This window comes from Oryzias latipes, chromosome 16 (genome assembly GCF_002234675.1).
Source record: "Oryzias latipes chromosome 16, ASM223467v1".
In the NCBI taxonomy this organism is placed as follows: Eukaryota; Metazoa; Chordata; class Actinopteri; order Beloniformes; family Adrianichthyidae; genus Oryzias; species Oryzias latipes.
The window spans coordinates 31,899,057-31,918,701 of record NC_019874.2 but is presented as its reverse complement, the minus strand read 5'-3'; the positions used below and the strand labels follow the sequence as shown (position 1 = coordinate 31,918,701).

At 45.3% G+C, this 19,645-nt stretch overlaps 1 protein-coding gene and 1 long non-coding RNA gene across 3 annotated transcripts in view; one reads left to right on the top strand and one right to left on the bottom strand.

Annotated features, from left to right (window-relative positions):
- LOC105356065 (copine-4) overlaps positions 1 to 19,645 on the bottom strand; it is an 80,897-nt gene extending 61,252 nt beyond the window's left edge. For both annotated transcript variants that reach the window (XM_023964637.1, XM_023964638.1), the window contains exons 1-2: positions 19,510 to 19,645; positions 13,086 to 13,277 (exon numbers count right to left, since the gene is read on the bottom strand). In XM_023964637.1, the coding sequence (XP_023820405.1) occupies positions 13,086 to 13,256 (171 nt within the window). In that variant the 5' untranslated portion in view covers positions 13,257 to 13,277; positions 19,510 to 19,645. The remainder of the gene's footprint in view (positions 1 to 13,085; positions 13,278 to 19,509) is intronic.
- LOC111948999 lies at positions 424 to 1,985 on the top strand. Its single transcript, XR_002875004.1, has 5 exons — positions 424 to 802; positions 945 to 1,036; positions 1,120 to 1,506; positions 1,605 to 1,862; positions 1,969 to 1,985. It is a non-coding gene; the product is annotated as an uncharacterized LOC111948999 (long non-coding RNA).

Sequence of the window (19,645 nt, the reverse complement as noted above, 5' to 3'; positions counted from 1 at the left end):
GGTGTGTATAAAATGTCTTCAAGATCAAAAGTTTCTTTTTTTGACTGGTGAAAATCGCCAAATTTGATACTTTGACACAAAAACAGCCACCTAACCTTAGGTCCTGTGGCCATCCCATAATAATTTACACACCGACATGTGTTCTGGTTTGTTAGTGGATTCTGAGATGTGTTTTTGATGGATGTGATGTCCTTTCTTATTTGGGAGGGGTCTCCTGCCGCTAGGGATGGCCCGTTTGACACGGGGCTTCGGCGCGCGGTTCACCTTCATGAAACAGAGTGTTTCGGCACAATGTTTCAAAGCGTGTGTCAACCAGCGCAGATCACGTGATTGATGACGTATGACGCGCCAAATGCATCACTCACCTGAACCAGGTTTCAGATCTCAGGTGTGTTTGATCAGAAGGGCGCGCTGTCGTCTATAAATACAGATGAATCCCAAACAACGTTTCCCGACCAGTTCTGTTGTTTCCCGTGTATCGTAAGAATCAACGTCATGGCACCCGGTAAAAAACGTTCTGTGGCTTGGGATCATTTCAACTTGATTTCTCCAAATACGGTAATACACTATTAACGTTATTTTATTAGTAGCCATTGCTGATTATGTCAGTTTTATAGGTATGTCTGTCAGTTGAAAGGAATCATTTTTATTCTTTCCATTTTTTTTTAGGTGCAATGTTTGATTTGCAAACATGAATTTGCATTTAATGATAGTACATCCTCCATGATGCGACATCTCCGCTCCGTTCATCATGTTGAAACTCCGCAGTCGGCAAATCAAGCCTTCAATCCACCTCATATTGGTAATAAGAATATATCCAACTAATGGCACACTAAGAACTGAAACAGATAGCTCAGTGGAAAAATCAGTGACATGTGAATGCTGAGGTTCTGGGTTCGAGGCTCAGCTTCAATTAAAATTTTTTTTTTATGTATATTTTGCAGTGTCAAGAAAGCAAGAACTTGATTCTGCATTGGTGGATATGATTGTAATGGATGCACAACCATTTTCAATTGTTGAAGACAAAGGCTTCAAGGTAAGGTGGCTAATATTATATAGCATTTACATTATTTATGTTTTTGTGTACATAATAAGCTGTATTTTATTTGTCACTATTAGGCTTTTGTCAACCTTTTGGACCCATCCTACATAATTCCTAATAGGAAGGCCTTGAGGACAATGGTGGAGGAGAAGTACAAAGCCAAAAAGGAGAAGGCTTTAGATGTGGTTAGCAGGGCCTCTGCTGTCAGCCTTACAGCAGACATGTGGACATCCATTAACATGGACGCTTACTTGGCTGTAACATGCCATTTTATCACCGAGGAGGTAGGTATCCCCTGCTTTGTGCAATGCTTTGGTTTATGTATCTCAGTTTGACTTTGTTCATTCTAGGTGGAGCTGGCCTCTGTGGTCTTGGGGGTTCTGAAGTTTCCCCAAACCCACACTGCAGCTCACTTGGCTGAGGCCAAAAATCTTCTCATGGAAGAATGGGGAATTAAAGGGAAGGTGCGAGCCAGATCAATAAAGTACAAAATCATTCATCAATATGGCCTCCCACTACCTAATATACATGATTTGTGAACATGTTGTAATCTTTCTTCCAGGTGACAGGCCTGGTTACAGACTGTGCTCCCAACATGGTTGCATGTGCTAATATATTACTGCTTCGGCACATAATGTGTTTTGCACATATGCTTAATTTGGTGGTGAAAAAGTCCCTTGCCCAAACCCCTGAACTAGAGGATATCCGAAGTAAGGGGCGTAAGATTGTCGGTCTTTTTAAATCCAGCACCACAGCGAAGGAGAAGCTGTCAGAGATGCAGCGACAGCTGGCCAGGCCAGAGCACAAATTAATACAAGAGGTGAAACATTTTCTTTTTTTTAAATCTAAGATTTTACATGTTTTTGCAGTTGTTTATTGTGTTACTTTCTTCTCTCCTTCAAAATGTGCTTGCTGTCTTATCTTAGGTGGAAACAAGATGGAACAGCACATTTAATATGTTGGAAAGGTTGTTTAAGGAGAGAGAGCAAATGGGGGCAGCTCTGGCCACCCTCCATACAGACCTTCCTCCACTCACCTCAGAGGACTACCAGGCCATACACCACTGCTTGAGCATTCTTTCACCGTTTCAAGAGGCCACAGTTGAGTTTTCGACAGAAAAACAAGTGTCAGCATCCAAAGTCATTCCCATGGTCAAAATGCTGAAACATTACATCTCAAGCAGGTGTGGTCAGATCACACACCCACTTGGTGAAAAACTGGCCACTAACTTGAAGAACAATCTCCATGAGAGGTTTTCAGCTCTGGAGAAGGTCACTGCTCTGTCAATGGCAACCTTGCTGGACCCAAGGTTTAAAGAGCTGGGGTTCTGCAGCCAAGGCTCTGCCCACACGGCCATAGAGCGACTCACTAAAGAGTGTGCTGCAACAATGCAGGCGCTACTTCCAGAGGCACAGCCACAGTCGCCACCTAGAGAAGGTCCTTCAAGTCAGCAGGAAGATGGTGGTCTCTGGGCCCTGCTGGACAGGCATGTGGGGGTTCAACAGCAGGTGACCAGCACAACTGCCAGTGCAACAGTGGAGGTTCAGAGGTACAGTAAAGATTAGAATCCTCATCATAACTTCTGCTCATTTTAGACTGGTGCATGACAATAGGCTATTAATGTCCTTCTAGGTACTTAAAGGAACCTCACATCCCAAGGACTCAGGACCCACTGAGATACTGGGTTACCCACAAGGTTTTATACCCACATCTCTACAAGCTGGCAATGAAGTTTTTATGCACACCAGCTTCATCTGTGCCTTGTGAGAGGATCTTCTCCAAGGCTGGCGAAATCGTCAGCCAAAGACGAAACAGGCTGAAGCCCAGCACAGTGGAGAAAATTCTGTTTTTAAATAAAAATCTATAACATGTATCCCACCCAGTCATGTTAGACCCTGGTTCACAAGCACTCATTCTCACTTTATACATGGCATTCACAATGTAACACAAGCACTTCTCACAAATCTTAAAACATTGTCTTTGTTTTATTTCCACACTGAAGTGTTACAAGGGCAAGGAACTTAGTGGAGTAGATGATATATGTCCTGTCTGCCACCAGATGCCGCTGTTCTGTGTGGTTTCGAAGCCCCAAATGCTTCATTCATTTTTCTGGCACATTTACACGAAGCCCCATGAGAGCTTCATGGGGCTTCAATTCCCATCCCTACCTGCCGCTATAAGTGCGTCCGAAACGTTTTTGAGTTTTTGATGGGGGGGGGGGGAGGCAATCTTCCCTCATTGGTGCAGAAAAAGAAGAATGATAAAAACGATCTGGTCCTTCCGTCCAGGTCTACCGCTGCCGCCGCCGCCGCAGCCACAGAAGATCCGCCACTGTAAAAACTTTACTGCTGAAGAGATAATTGAAGCAAATGAAACCAGGATGAGCTGCAGGGTTGATGCTATAAAGCTGAATGAAAATGAAACTTAAAGGGGAATAATTGGCAAAAATAAATTAATAAATAAAGAAATGATCAAAGTTCACCATAAATAAAGTGAAAACAGCACCATAACAAATAAGATATGTTTGTGAAAAATACCAGCGAGCTTCTGCACCAAGGATTCCCCATTTATTTCAATGGAGGCAAAAATCCTGGAATATCTGGAAAAGTTCAAGGATTTGAAGGAGCAAAAGTCACAGCTGGGAAAAGCTGAAAGAGCTGAACATTTGAATAGTTTAATGGTTGAAATAGATGAAACATTGAAGGAGTTAAGCTGCAAAAAATGGAGGAAGATACTAGAATAAAGAAAGAGAAACAGGAAAACTATGGTTGCTTTACAGCATTCAACCAATAAATGATTAAGGTTTTTCGACCAGAAAAGACGCTGAAATGGGAAAACAGAAGGTCAAATGAGCCGCTGCAGAAAGTTCTGCTGGAAGGAATCGAACGCTGACAGACAGCGAGGAACACTGGATGAAGGAAGTCATTAACGCACGAGGACCCGACCAACCTCCTTCCAGCCTGAAGCGCCGCTGGAGCCGGAGACGAACAGACTCACAGAAGATTATTAAATCCAGAACCGAGTCGGAAAGAAAAGGAGGATTTCTGTAATAGAGATTTTTGTGGCAGATTCTTCAGAAAAGACGGGAAGCTCAGCCTTTGTGACACTGCAGAACCCATAAACATCCCATCATAGAAATGATCAATATTTTGTGTGAATAAAACACTTTACTCACTGATTTCAATGAGAACTGTTAGAAAAATTACAGCATTAATGACAAAGAAAACATAAAGGTGAAAAAATAGAAGTGAATGATAATAAACTGACATTAAAATCAAAGAAAAAGTCATTGTTGTTCACTTTCTTTGATGGTTCTGAGCTGAAATGCAGCAGGATGAGAGTTTTTCCTGAACACACATCTGAAGAAAACCTTTTAGGGGTTTGTCATTCTTTCAGAGAGGAGGAAGATGTTCTGCTGCTGTTTTCTCCCTTTGATCCTTGGTCTCCTGGGAAGCCTCCAGGTTCCTCTCAGCCGTAAACGGATCAGCTTTGGTCTGCGGTTTGTCTCGGTGAGCGGCAGAACCTGTTCTTCCCGGGTTTTACAGTCTCACCTGCCGCAGTTTCAGGTTTTAATGAGGAGAAACGACAGATTCCTGCAGCCGCTGCTGAAAGTCTGACAGCGATCACAGAGGAGGAGGAGGGAGGCGACCATCCAGCTGACAGGAGCAGAGGAGAACCCTGCACCTCCATCCTGTCAGCAGACAGGAAGTCTCACCGCAGTCATAAGCCTCTCAACTCTGGTGGACCGCCGCGGTGTTAACAAGCACCTTCCATCCTCTGACGTCCGTCATCTTCATTCCACAGTTCAGACAAAAGGAAGCTCATTAGGCTCCGCCCACATCCTCATTTTTTTCTGTAGTTCAACTTATTCAAGCTATAAACGGACCAATCAGATGCATAAGTATAAGTAGGTGGAGCCTGCTGGCCCCCCATCTAAATGTTTGATTGACAGATTCTCCTGAGCCAATTTCAGTGGAAGGGGTGTGGACTTTCAACGAGCTCACTCCGGATTGGTGACAGTAGTTGCCATGGAAACGTAGACTCAGACCCATCGATGTCATCTGGTTCCAACATGGCGATGTCGGTTTCGCAGAAAAATGGCGACTAAATTGACGTCATCTGACTGGAGCTGAAGGTAAGGCATCTTCTGTAGGTGACGTCACGCGCCCTCAGTCCAGTTCTGTATACAGTCAATGCGCACCATCTGTTTCCTGCTGCTAGGACGGTCTCCATGCAGGTTCCTTCCAGAGCAACAGGAGGTTCTCCCATCATCCAGAGCAGCAGATTGACACACTGGGCGTGGCCACACTGGTATACAGGTAATCATGGCTACCTGGGAGGAGGGGAGGTTAACCAGCTGGGTAATTGTTAGGGCGGGGTTTTCCTTTGTTTGACAGGTTAGATGAGAATTACCATAAATGTGTCCTCGAATAACAAAGATGAGGACTGAAACAGATTTTCCAGAAGCTGTCAGTAAATGGACTTCAGCTGAAACGGTAAACCTGCTGGACCGAGGTAGCGTTGAGGAAAGGTCGTTAAGGATAGGTCCGTGAGGAAAGGTCGTTGATGAAAGGTCGTTAAGGAAAGGTCGTTGAAGAAAGGTCGTTAAGGAAAGGTCGTTGAGGAAACGTCGTTGAGGAAAGGTCCGTGAGGAAAGGTCATTGAGGAAAGGTCGTTGAGAAAAGGTCGTTGAGGAAACGTCGTTGAGGAAAGGTCCGTGAGGAAAGGTCATTGAGGAAAGGTCGTTGAGAAAAGGTCGCTGACGAAAGTTTTTGAGAAAAAGTTTTTGAGGAAAGGTCGTTGAGGAAACTTTGTTGAGGAATCTTTGTTGAGGAAAGGTCGCTGACGAAAGTTCTTGAGAAAAAGTTTTTGAGGAAAGGTCGTTGAGGAAAGTTCCGTGAGGAAAGTTTGTTGAGGAAAGGTCGTTGAGGAAAAGTCGTTGAGGAAACGTCGTTGAGGAAAGGTCGTTGAGAAAAGGTCGTTGAGGAAAGGTCATTGAGGAAAGGTCGTTGAGGAAACGTCGTTGAGGAAACGTCGTTGAGAAAAGGTCGTTGAGGAAAAGTCGTTGAGGAAACGTCGTTGAGGAAAGGTCGTTGAGAAAAGGTCGTTGAGGAAAGGTCATTGAGGAAAGGTCGTTGAGGAAACGTCGTTGAGGAAAGGTCGTTGAGAAAAGGTCGTTGAGGAAAGGTCATTGAGGAAAGGTCGTTGAGGAAAGGTCATTGAGGAAAGGTCGTTGAGGAAAGGTCTGCGAGGAAAGGTCGTTGAGGAAAGGTCTGCGAGGAAAGGTCGTTGAGGAAAGGTCGTTGAGAAAAGGTCGTTGAGGAAAGGTCATTGAGGAAAGGTCGTTGAGGAAACGTCGTTGAGGAAACGTCGTTGAGGAAAGGTCGTTGAGAAAAGGTCGTTGAGAAAAGGTCGTTGAGGAAAGGTCTTTGAGGAAAGGTCGTTGAGGAAAGGTCATTGAGGAAAGGTCGTTGAAGGAAGCTCTGCGAGGAAAGGTCGTTGAGGAAAGGTCGTTTAGGAAAGGTCATTGAGGAAAGGTCCGTGAGGAAACTTTGTTGAGGAAAGGTCGTTGAGGAAACGTCGTTGAGGAAAGGTCGTTGAGGAAAGGTCGTTGAGGAAAGCTCGTTGAGGAAAGGTCGTTGAGGAAAGGTCGGCTGAATCATCTGCAGATGGTAAAACGAACACAGAGGAGAAGTAGATACTTCCATCCACCTCCTCCGTTTATTTTGGTTCTGTTGATGTTTGACTGTTTCTTCTCGCCGATAATTATTAAGCAGAAGTCTGGAAGTGAGGGGAGGGAAGCCTGGCGAGCGTCGCGTGGCGTGTGGGCTGCGTGAAGGGAAGTGTGAAGACTTAATGAATCTGGAAACGTCTCCCATTAAAAACCATCAAAAGGGAAATATTTTTTCTCCTTTTATTTTGAGAGTTCTGCGTCTCCCTGCCAGCCGCCGAAGCTGCTCCTCATCCGTCCAGGAGGAGCTTTGGAGGAGGCCTGTTTGGATTCCTGCTGGAAAAGGTTTGATGCTTCAGCCGCTTTGTCCAAAGACTGAAGCCGGACGCTCCTGCAGGTCACATGGGGCCAAAACCCCGCCCACTTCTCCAGGCTGAAGCAGATGTTCTGCAGGCCAAGACCCGACCGTCCGGGAGGTTGACCGGGAGGTAAGGCGGGGGGAGGTAAGGTGGGGGGCGGAAAGTGGGGCAGGATGGAGGACAAAAACAGAGCAGTGGCGGCGGGGGGAGGACACCAGGCAACAAGCACACGTCTGCATCTCCCAGAGCTGAAAATATAAAGTGGGTCAACGGGAACTGGGCCTGACCCACAGCTCAGACGGCGCTGCCGGAGACCCGCAGTGGAACCGGTAGAGGCAGGAGAACATTTCCTCCAGCTCCCAGAACACAAATGCAGGATGTTCGACCTGCAGGAGAAACGTTTGCTCCTCGTCTGAGGAGGCGGCAGCTCCTCCCCTGAGGCTAATTTAAACGGTTCTGTTCTGAAAGAGGACAAACATTTCCCTCACCAACTCCTCTTAAAAACCTTTTGGGTTTAGTTTCTACAGAAAATTATCAACAAAAAATGAGACAAAACCAAAGAATGTGAAATAAGAAAATCACTAAAAGATTTTTTAAAGAAGAAATCTAATGGAAGCAAAAGTATATTTCACAGAATTATCACATAAAATTGACTTCAGTCTTTCTATGATTCTGATTTCTTCCGATTTGGAACACAAGTGACTCTGGATCTTTGGGTTCTGTCGCTCAGATCTGACTGAACAGACTTTTTCTGGACTTTTTCACCCAAACAGCATCAAGGTTTACGTCTTCATCTAAATTTGTTCCAGCTGTCCTCACAGGTGGAGCAGCGCCGTCTGCAGGTGAAAATCGTTCAAACCTGCACGCACACAACACGTATACAACATCTATACAACACGTATACAACACGTGAACAACACGTAAACAACACGTAAACAACATGTATAAACACGTATACAACACGTAAACAACATCTATTCAACACGTATACAACATGTAAACAACACGTAAACAACACGTAAACAACATGTATAAACACGTATACAACACGTAAACAACATCTATTCAACACGTATACAACATGTAAACAACACGTAAACAACACGTATACAACACGTAAACAACATCTATTCAACACGTATACAACATGTAAACAACACGTAAACAACACGTAAACAACATGTATAAACACGTATACAACACGTATACAACATCTATTCAACACGTATACAACATGTAAACAACACGTAAACAACACGTAAACAACATGTATAAACACGTATACAACACGTAAACAACATCTATTCAACACGTATACAACATCTATACAACACGTATAAACACGTAAACAACACGTAAACAAAACGTATAAACACGTATACAACACGTAAACAACACGTATAAACACGTAAACAACACGTAAACAAAACGTATAAACACGTAACCAACACGTAAACAACACGTATAAACACGTACACAACACGTAAACAACATCTATACAACACGTATACAACACGTAAACAACACGTAAACAACATGTATAAACACGTATACAACACGTAAACAACATCTATTCAACGCGTATACAACATGTAAACAACACGTAAACAACACGTAAACAACATGTATAAACACGTAAACAACATCTATACAACACGTATAAACACATAAACAACACGTAAACAACATGTATAAACACGTATACAACATGTAAACAACATCTATACAACACGTATCCAAAACGTAAACAACACGTATAAACACATAAACAACACATAAACAACACGTAAACAACACGTAACCAACACGTATACAACACGTAAACAAAGGGTCAGTAAGGAGGAAGCTGGTGAGACGCAGGCATTAGTGCTGTTCACGTGATACGTGATGCAGTCACGTGATGCAGTAATGGGCGTCTTTTGGATACGTGCATGTCACGTTCACACACCCGCGTGTGCAGCAGTGTGCTGCAGAACTCACACCTTACTAACCACTAGAGTGTGGCATGAAAACGCCATATGACATCATCACTAATGCGTTATGAGTGTGTTCACCTCCCAGTAGCTTTATGAACACGTTACCACACTGGTACGTTCCACTTTCATGGCTTCCTTTGAGGCGGCCCTACGAGTCTGAAGGGAACTGAAAGACACACCTGTAGATGCAGGCGCTTCTCTCTACGACCTGTTTCATCAGCAAAAGAACTTTCAGCAAGGGGGGCTCCTCTCAGGTGACCCTGCCCTGACGGAACCATCAGACCCACTAACACGATTCATAATCCAGCTGTGGTATAGGACCGGTTCTGTGGGATAGGAGCGGTTCTGTAGGGTACGACTGGTTCTGTGGGATAGGACTGGTTCTGTGGGATAGGACCGGTTTTGTGGGGTATGACTGGTTCTGTAGGGTATGACTGGTTCTGTGGGATAGGGCTGGTTCTGTGGGATAGGACTGGTTCTGTGGGATAGGAGCAGTTCTGTGGGGTATGACTGGTTCTGTGGGGTATGACCGGTTCTGTGGGATAGGGGCGGTTCTGTGGGGTACGTCTGGTTCTGTGGGATAGGAGTGGTTCTGTGGGGTATGACTGGTTCTGTGGGGTACGACTGGTTCTGTGGGATAGGACCGGTTCTGTGGGATAGGACCGGTTTTGTGGGGTATGACTGGTTCTGTAGGGTATGACTGGTTCTGTGGGAGAGGACTGGTTCTGTGGGGTATGACCGGTTCTGTGGGATAGGACCGGTTCTGTGGGGTATGACTGGTTCTGTGGGATAGGACCGGTTCTGTGGGGTATGACGGGTTCTGTGGGAGAGGACTGGTTCTGTGGGATAGGACCGGTTCTGTGGGGTATGACCGGTTCTGTGGGATAGGACCGGTTCTGTGGGGTTTGACTGGTTCTGTGGGAGAGGACTGGTTCTGTAGGATAGGGGCAGTTCTGTGGGGTATGACTGGTTCTGTGGGATAGGACCGGTTCTGTGGGGTATGACTGTTTCTGTGGGATAGGACCGTTCTGTGGGATAGGAGCGGTTCTGTGGGGTACGACTGGTTCTGTGGGATAGGACTGGTTCTGTGGGATAGGAGCGGTTCTGTGGGGTACAACTGGTTCTGTGGGATAGGACCGGTTCTGTAGGATAGGAGCGGTTCTGTGGGGTACGTCTGGTCTGTGGGGTATGACTGGTTCTGTGGGAGAGGATGGGTTCTGTGGGGAATGACCGGTTCTGTGGGGTGTGACTGGTTCTGTGGGATAGGACCGGTTCTGTGGGATAGGACTGGTTCTGCTGCAAATTCCCAGATTCCATCATATTATAATCCCTGCTGGATTCTCTGTCATCCAGGTTTTGTCACCACGAGGTTAGGTTCTGCAGTGCCTATGCAGGTCCAGTATTATCAGAATGCTCTGCTCAAGTCCAGTTAGTTGGTTCTGGAGTTACCAACCTATAATGGTCCAAATTAAAGCTCCTTTCTGACACTGTAGAACCTCAAAAACAAGAACCCAGAGCCACAAAACCTTAGAGATGCTGCAGATCGGTGGAAGAACCGACTCCGGGGCTCACACGCTGGTTCTTGTAGTGCAAACACAGAGAATCTGGTTCCGACAGGATTCCAGTCATGTTCAATCAGTAAAGACGAAAGGAACGCAGCGGCCCGACCCGACTCCAGCTCATCCAGCGCCAAAGCAGCCATGAATTATTCAGCGGTGAGCCGAATATTCCTGAAGTGTTTCTTGATCTGCATGTATTTACGCTGAAGTGCTGCAGAAGCCCCCCCGGGGGGGGGGGGGGGGGGGGGGGGGGGGGTCCCACAGAGCTTCAGTCAGAAGAATGAGCGGGAACATGACATGACCCGCTACAGTTGTCATGAATCATGTATGTTCTCCACCGACATGCGGGGTCTGCGGCTGCAGAGCGCAGCCGTGACCCACATATTAAATACAGGGGGGGCAAGCATCCCTGATATGATCATGATTAAACAGAAGCAAACCCCTGCCCCCCCCCCCCCCCCCAATAAACAAAACTCAAACCAGCCGTCGGTTCCCTCCTTCCTCATCTGCCGCCTCAGTAATGAAGCTGAGCGGCGTCCAAAAATGACGCCCCAGATGGCTAACAGAGAGGCTGGGCGGCTTCAGAGGGGGGGTCTCTTTCATTAGAGCTGCCAAAGAGGTGGACAGCCCATAACTGCTGTCTGCCAAACGCACACCTGAGACCCCTCGCCGCCTGCGGCGAACGCCACGCTCAGCCCCCCCCCCCCCTCAAGACATTATGCATCAATGAAAAATTCACAACCCGGATTCAGAGCAGAAAACAGGAAATTCACTCAGGAATAAAAGACTCAGGTAACGGGAATGTCTGTGTCCACATTATAAACGTCAGCATGATGTTAGCATGATGTTAGCGTGATGTTAGCATGATGTTAGCGTGATGTCTGCATGATGTCAGCCTGACTTTAGCGTGATGTTAACATGATGTTAGCGTAATGTCAGCGAGACATCAGTGTGACGTTATCATGATGTTAACATGACGTCAGCGTGATGTCAGCATGATGTTGGCATAATGTCAGCGTGATGCGTGATGTCGACATGATGTTTACATGATGTCTGCATGATGTTAGGGTGACATCAGTGTAATGTTAGCTAGATGTTAGTGTGACGTTATCATGATGTTGACGTGACGTCAGCGTGATGTTGGCATGATGTCAGCATGATATGTGCATGTCATCGTGATGTTATTGTGATGTCTGCATGATGTTAGCGTGATGTTAGTGTAATGTTAGTGTAATGTCAGCCTGACATTAGCGTGATGTTATCATGACGTCAGCGTGATGTTAACGTAATGTCAGCGAGACGTCAGTGTGACGTTATCATGATGTTAACATGATGTTAGCGTGACATCATCGTGATGTCAACATGATGTTAGCATAATGTCAACGTGATGTTAGCGTAATGTCAGCCTGACATTAGTGTGATGTTAGCATGATGTTACCGTGATTTCTATATGATGTTAGCGTGACGTCAGTGTAATGTTAGCGTGATGTTAGCATAATGTCAGCGTGATGTTAGTGTAATGTCAGTGTAATGTACGCGTAATGTCAGCATGACATTAGTGTGATGTCAGCGTGATGTTAGCATGATGTCAGCGTGCTAAGGTGTAGCATGTTACAAATTAGTTTTAAGCTAAACAAAGTTTAACACTTTAACACTGGAGATGTCACTGGTGACTGCAAATAACACGCTCTTTTCCCCCACCCCCTCTATCTCCCCCATTTTAACCCCCATCTCTAACATCCCACTCTCTCTATCTCTATCTCTCTCTCTCTCTTCTTTTTTTCCGTTTGGTCCAATATGGATTGCATAAATATGATTATTATAAAAAAAGCTTAGCCTCAAATACAGCAGGGGTTGATACAAATATACACCCCTATTGTAACAGTAAAATCCCTCCACCAGAGAGGCCTTCAGCTCTGATCTGTCTGTTTAGCAGTTGGACAAGTTAAAAAATAAATCAATAAATAAATAAATAACACACTGTCTGAATCACAGTTTACACTATTAATGGATGCTGACACGGAGAAAAGGATGCAGTGCTAGATCTCTGGTGTCAAAGGATTACACATCAAAATCTGATTCCACTGTTTGCCGAACAGTTCCTGCGATGTGGAGCCGGAACCGCACTGGTTTCTGGCGTTTCCATGGCAACGCGTTTGAACATGTAGAAGCTGTCTCAGCTGCTTTCTGGACGTTGTTTAGTTGGTGATGGAGTCTGAGCTGTAGAAGCTGACTGAACTGGTGTTGGACGGAACCTCGAGCAAAATAAAATACGCTCTGATGGCTTCATCTGTGGGAAGCCATGAGGCTCTCTAAGCTGCAGCGCCCCTTGAGGCCTGGAGGTAACATCTGGAACTTCCACAGAAAGAGTCAGAGGCCGGCAGCACAGGACCTTCAACAGGATCAACACTATCACTTGAAGCTCAGAAAACCCCAGAGCAACCCTGACAGAGACCCCAAGAATAAACCCTGACCCACCTCCATCCACTGACCGTGGGACTGCATGTTCAGGACGATGCAGGGGTCGGGTTTGGACAGAGCGTCCCGGTCTGAGATCCCCTTGCAGGTGATTCGCAGCTCCACTTTGGTGAGACACGGACTGCTGAACAAGCCCAGAGAGTTGGCTGCCGACTCGTAGATGTCACTCATGGTGGTGGCGGGACAGGAAGTCTGCAGAGGGGAGGAGTTTGGGAGGAAAATACAAGCAAGTTTTATTATGTGAAAAGAACAAACCCAATAAACCACAGAAGTATTGAAGACACTCATTGTGTTTTCAAATGAGGGGAATTGTGCATTTTGAACAGAGGTTTTTCCTTCTCTGCAGTTTTTCTGTGTCCTCTGACTGAAATATTAAACTGGAGTACATGACAGCAGTGCATGTGCACGTGCCCCCACAAAAGTTTACGTTGTTCTTCCTCACAGTCTTCATTAAAGGAGTTGGGAGCGTGTCTGTGAATTCCCATATTGAGCAGAAGCAATAAACCCAGTCCTGTCCCTGAAGAAAAGCCCTGAAAACGTCTGCATTTGAGGCGGGTCTCTGAGGACCCAGACAGCGGAGGGAAAATGTTACCAGCATTCAGGGGGGAGTCTCCAAACATCTCTCTCTGCTCTGGTGACCTCGATCTTCTGTCTCTGGAAGTTGAAGGAATGTGGGAACAAATCTCCCAGGAGTCTGGAGCGGGTTTTCATTTTGTTTCCAGCTTTTGGAAGCATCTCCCAGGTGTCCTCGCACAGATCCTGTCCACCGCTCCAGAGTCCGCTTGGGTTGTCCGCTGTAATCCATGTGTTCTGCGCTCTGGTGAACCGTACCAAGGTCATCTTGCAGAGGTACGGATCTGCTGTCAGCGTGAAGCAGACAGATTCTCCGAAGCAGTGACATCACACACGTAACGCCACCACACGTGTCTTTAAAGGGCCTATGCCGTAAACAACATCCATGTATAGAATATCTTTATTTCTATAGCACTTTTCCCAGAGCGAGTTACAAAGTGCTTTACAAAGAGCGTAAAATCATATCAAAACACCAAAAAGTAATAAAATACAATAATAATAATAGTAAAACAGTAAAACGTGGTAAAACTAGGACTAAATCAACTAAAAGCTCTCCTAAATAAAAACGTCTTGACCTGAGTTTTAAAACACTCAACAGAGTCAATCTGATGCAACGACAATGGGAGGGAGTTCCAAAGACGAGGAGCAACAGCTTGAAATGACAGATCTCCTCTGGTCTTAAAGCGTATGTGATAAAATATGACCTTTGGCACACTAAAGAATGATTTTTTAAAATTAATTGTTTGTTATTTTCATGAGTTCTTTTCCAACCTGAAAGTAAGACAACGTCAAGAAGTAAGACGGCGCTCACACTCACATCAGGACCGTTGTGGAAGATGGTGGTGATCTCCTGCGGTTCGCTTACAAACTGCCTGCTGTGAGTTGGAACCAACAACTGTATCAGAGAACTGGACTGAGCGAGGGTGACGTCACCCACAGATAATGGTTTATTCCGGCTACAACCGTCTGAATCAGTCTGAGTTAACATTTCTGTGGCAACCGCTCTCTTCAATCAGGAGTGAGCTTGTTGGAAGGCCACACCCCTCCCACCTGAATGGGGGCGAAACACAATCTGTCATTTTGCATGTGGGACATGGGGGCCAGCAGGCTCCACCCACTTTTATTGATCCTTCTGATTGGTTCGTTTATAACTTGAATAACCTTAACTACAGAAATAATATCAAGAAAAAATAGGATTAAAAAGAAAAAGGTTTTAATAAAAGGTATCAGATCCAGAACGGTTCTTCTGACCAATAGAATGACTGACAGCTGTTTATTTCTCTATCGACGTCTATGGGATTTTAGTTCGTCTGGTTCAGTCCAGTTCTAATGCACAGTCAATGGTGGGTAGTGAGAAAGTTTTCCCGCTCTTGAGGTTAAATCAAAAGTCAGCTGTAGCTCCTGTGTGTGGATAACTGTAAGTATGTGACGTTGTATGCAATAAAAATACTGTAATTCCAACCGATTCTGAAGCTCAGAAAAGTAGAAAAGCTGCTTTTGGAATGAATTTATGGCTATTATACCATGGTCCGGGTGAATACTCGATTCTGATTGGCTGCTGGGTGTACATTAAAAAGTGAAATACCACAGGATAACCGCACGGTAAAAAGTAGTTCTGGTCAGCTAGCTTAAATGTTTCATATCACTGCGCCGGCTTCTTTAAAACAATCTTCTGCTTCATCATCATGGACAAAAACAAGCGGTAAGAAGTGAACTTTCTCTCTGAACTGATGCTTTGTTCAACACATCAGAAAGATCAGCAATTCAGCATATATACAGTATATCGCATTTAATGTGACATGTGCCCCGTATATGTGACATAAAAGTTATACATTGGTGGTTCACGTGTGAAAAGTCCGTTAGACATACATGGAACAGTCGTGGAAAGACACAAATATCTCGCACAATTGCATAAGATTTACGTTATAATTGTGTATAAACTACGTAAAATACACGTAAATGACCTCATTCTCAACCGACTTAAAATTCTGAACAGCTCCAAACCGAATTCACGTAAAGATCGGCCGAAACCCTCGATGGACATCTGAGCACATCAACGAACGACAAACACAAGAAACACGCATGAATGACGGATATCACGCATGGATCATGAAAGGCTGACATTTCACACGTGGAAAATGCATTAAATGTACGTATCGGCTGTGTGACACGGTCTTAAGGGGCAGAAGAACCCCGGGTCTGTTGGGACAGTGTCTCCTGGTCTGTTCTTCAGGACGGACGGGTCTGCCTGGAACCAGAGACCAGGACTCCAGAGCCACGGCTGTGATCGGGTCAAACCGGGTTCTGAGCGGGTCCAAACATCATCCTCTTTAACTGATACTCCTTCTGCACAGCGTCAGAGCTACAGCAGCAGGTGACCTCCTGCACGACCCGAAGACCAGACCTCTCCAGGACTGTGTTCCTCCAGGAAGGGGGGGGGGGGTGAACGATGGCCAAAAAAAAGACGGAGCTCAACAAGTGGACCTGGTTCTGTCCAGACTGGTCTGCTCAGCGGCACCAGCCTCTTATTTTAAAGGTTTGTCTGAAAAAGGTGTTCATGGATGAACTTCACATCATGGGCGATGTGTGGTGGTATCCATGACGACGTGCAGATCTAGAGCCGTCTGCAGGATCCAGTTTCACAGGAAGCAGCTGCAGATGTTCAGATAAGAAAAACCAACAGAGAATCTGTTCTGATGGGAAATTATTACAGAAAAAACTACTTTTACTTTTTTAAAAGATATTGAAAGATACTTATTAACTTTAAATGTTTTTTTTTGTCAATAAAATCATAAAGGAAACACGTATCAGTGGCAAAAACAAACTTTTTTTTGTTTGAGCAAACAGAAGTCTTTAATTCCATCATCTCTGTGGTTACATTTCATTTACTGAATTGTATTTCTGCATGAAACTCAAAAACGTCTGTGTGCTCCTTGTTGGTGGGAGGAGTCTCCGCCTCAGTTTGGAGCTCTCCAGTGATTGGACACGCCTCCTTTGACAGATGTAGTAATTAAAGGCACCAAACTCACAGAATAGGTTTGTAGTTTATTATTGAAGGTTCTGGTTTGAATCTCTGCCCATCCATCTTCTAAACTAAAATCCCTTCATGGTTGCTGGAGCCTATCCCTGCTACAGTTAGGCGAAGGCGGGGTTTTCCCAGACTGGGCACCAGTCCATCGCCGGGCTTGATGTGAATTCCCTCCGTCTGTCAGCTCCTAAACCGAGCAGAACCCTTTCAGGGTTCAGAACCTCTGGGGAACCAGCCGGTGGTCCGACTTCCTCCAGGTGAGGCGGCAGCATCTGCAGCTTCTGAGGCCGTTTGCCCTCGTCTGCTCCTCTGTTGTGTCTTCGTCACCGTCAAAGGCGTCTTCCTCAGCCGCTCTAATCAGCAACCATCTCGGTTATGAGCCGCTCTGGAATTCAGACTCTGCAGCACTTCAGCAAAAATGAAATTATGAGCAGAGTGCATTAGAGTCATCTGTGAGCAGACGTAATGAGGTTATGAAATCAGAGATCATTCCTCGCGTTTCCTGTTCTGACAGGAGCACAAACTTCTTCAATCCAGAAGAAAGGAGCTTCATTCCAGCAGGAGCGTCCATCTTTGAGGATTCGCCTGCAGCGCCGCTGGTTTCCTTTTCCTGAAGAAAAACCTCCCAAAATGTTCCTCAACCTTCCAGAATGTTTCCCCACATTTCTGACAGCGCTCCATCTGAACGGTGGGGACTTCCTCCAGACTCCTCAGCCGTCTCTGAAAACGTCTTGGTGTTTCTGTCCAAACATCCTCCAAACCTTTCTCCTGTTTTCAAGAGCATCCTAGAGCACGAGGACGGCTGAATGTTGGGATGTTCCTGGAGCTTGTTGCCTGCTCACACCTCCTGGTCCTCAGCTTGGATCAGAACCGACCTCCTCGTCCAAAATGGAGCTTCGTTTGCTCCTCTGGGCTTTGGCTTCAGACTGTAGAGGACAAATGAGGATTGAAGGAGGAGCAGCTCCATGTGAAGATCCAAACCTCCGCCTTCTGTTACCGAGCTGGAGGGGGAATACCAGGAAGCAGTGAATGCTGTAGTTCCTCTAACGACCACTAGAGGCTGGCGGCAGAACCAACCTGCTGTTTTCTGCAGTACTGGATCCGCTTACAGAATATGTCACTTTAGATTATTTTCTACATTCGTTAAAACTTTTGCCGTTTTGGGGATTCTTTAAATGTTTTTCACACTTCCAGAAAGCCTGAAAAGTGTCCTAAACATTTCCAAGTCTGTTCATCTAGTTCCTGATGGGTTTTTTTCCTGTTTTCCCAAAGAAGGGACCCACATTTTCCAGAAATCTGAAGACATGTTCATAGTATTTTTCAAAGTTTTTCATAAACTGCTCTTAATCTGAAAGCATCTGTTTTCCGCCTGGTTTAAACGGTTGGAGTTTGGTTCTTTTGTTTCTTTTTTGGGGTTTTAGAGATTTTCAGGACCAAACTCGCATTTCTGCTGCCGATGTTTTCAAACTGCTCAGAAACCCTCCAGAACAAAACCAGAACGTCAGGAAGTCCGTCAGCATTTCCCTGATGCCCAAAGTCAGAGGACCGGCATTGCTGAACCTTTTCCTCATTTTGAAGAACATTTTCTCAGTTTTCTTAAAGATCTTCCAAAGATGTTCCCACTTTGATGAAACACCACAAAGATATTCCCAGCATCACTTCTCCCCATTTTCAAAGTAAAAGCTCCAAAATGTTCTGGAACCTCCGTAAATCCGTCAGCTCTGCGGTCGTCTGAAAGCTTTGACCGACTCCCCGAACCTTCATGAGGCTTCATGAGGCTTCAGTTCAGTCCTCGCTGCTTCAGCTGAACAGTTTTCTTTACTTTCAAGAACAGAGGATTTTCCTTTAGAAGGAATTTGTTTTTTTTCTGCAGGAATTTATGGAAAATTTACTGTTCAAGAGAGAAATGAACAGAAAAACCTCCACGTTTCTTCAATTTGTGCAAATATTCCTTCAGTTCACAGAAAAACATCTTATTTCTTTTTGTTCCTCAGCCTTTTAGTAACGTTTTCTTATTTCCTCAAATGTTTTTTTTTTCCTTCTGACACATCTTTGTCTTCCTCCTGAAGTTCCTTTACTTTTTTAGCATCTGATTAACTTAATTTATGCTTGAAATGTTTTCATAAAAACGTTTTGAAGAATAATTTTGCTGTTCCACATAAATTGTGCTCCGTGTCTAAACGAGTTCGTATTTAGTTGGAGGTTTTCTCTGAACGTCCGATCGTTTTCCTTCAAAGTAGGATCAGGATTTCGTTGCTGGACTCGTGCAGAGTTCTAGAAAAAGCTCTGAAGACGAAACATTCACTCATGGAAATATGACGACATTCCCCAAAAGAAAAACTACAAAATTTCACATTTTTAAATACTTTTTCCCCCAAATGTTCCAGAATTTCCTAAATGGGATTTGTTCAGGATAAATCCTTTCTGATGTTGGGAAGTTTTTCTGCCTCGTTCATGTTCCTCCCTGTTTGGTTGATCATTTACCCCATCAACAGGAGCTGAAGCCCCATAGATAGAAGCAGAAGATGCCTCTGGCAGCATCCGTCCAGGACCTGGAGACGGTCGGAGCGCCGCTCACCTCCAGCTGCTGCCTCCAGCTGCTGCCTCCATCTGCTGCCTCTGCAGATGCTGCAGGAAAACTCAGCTGGAGTGAAAAGCGTCTCGGTTCGTCATCAGAGATCTGGTCCGGTTCCGGAAAGAGACGCAGAAGCTTCAGCTTCAGCTCTGAGGTGTAGTCTGTCAGGTCTTCAGAGACTCACTCAGGGCTCCGGTCTGACAGGAGGAGGAGGAGGAAAACCTTCATGAAGAAAACAGACACTTTACCTTTTCAGAAGAAGATTCAGCTCCAGAGGAAGAAAAGCATCCAAAAGTTTCCCGCTTCAGCTCGCGCGCGCTGAGGTGAGGTCCGCTCCGCGCAGCTTCATCCTCCTCCTCCTCCTCCTGCAGCTGCTCCACAGCA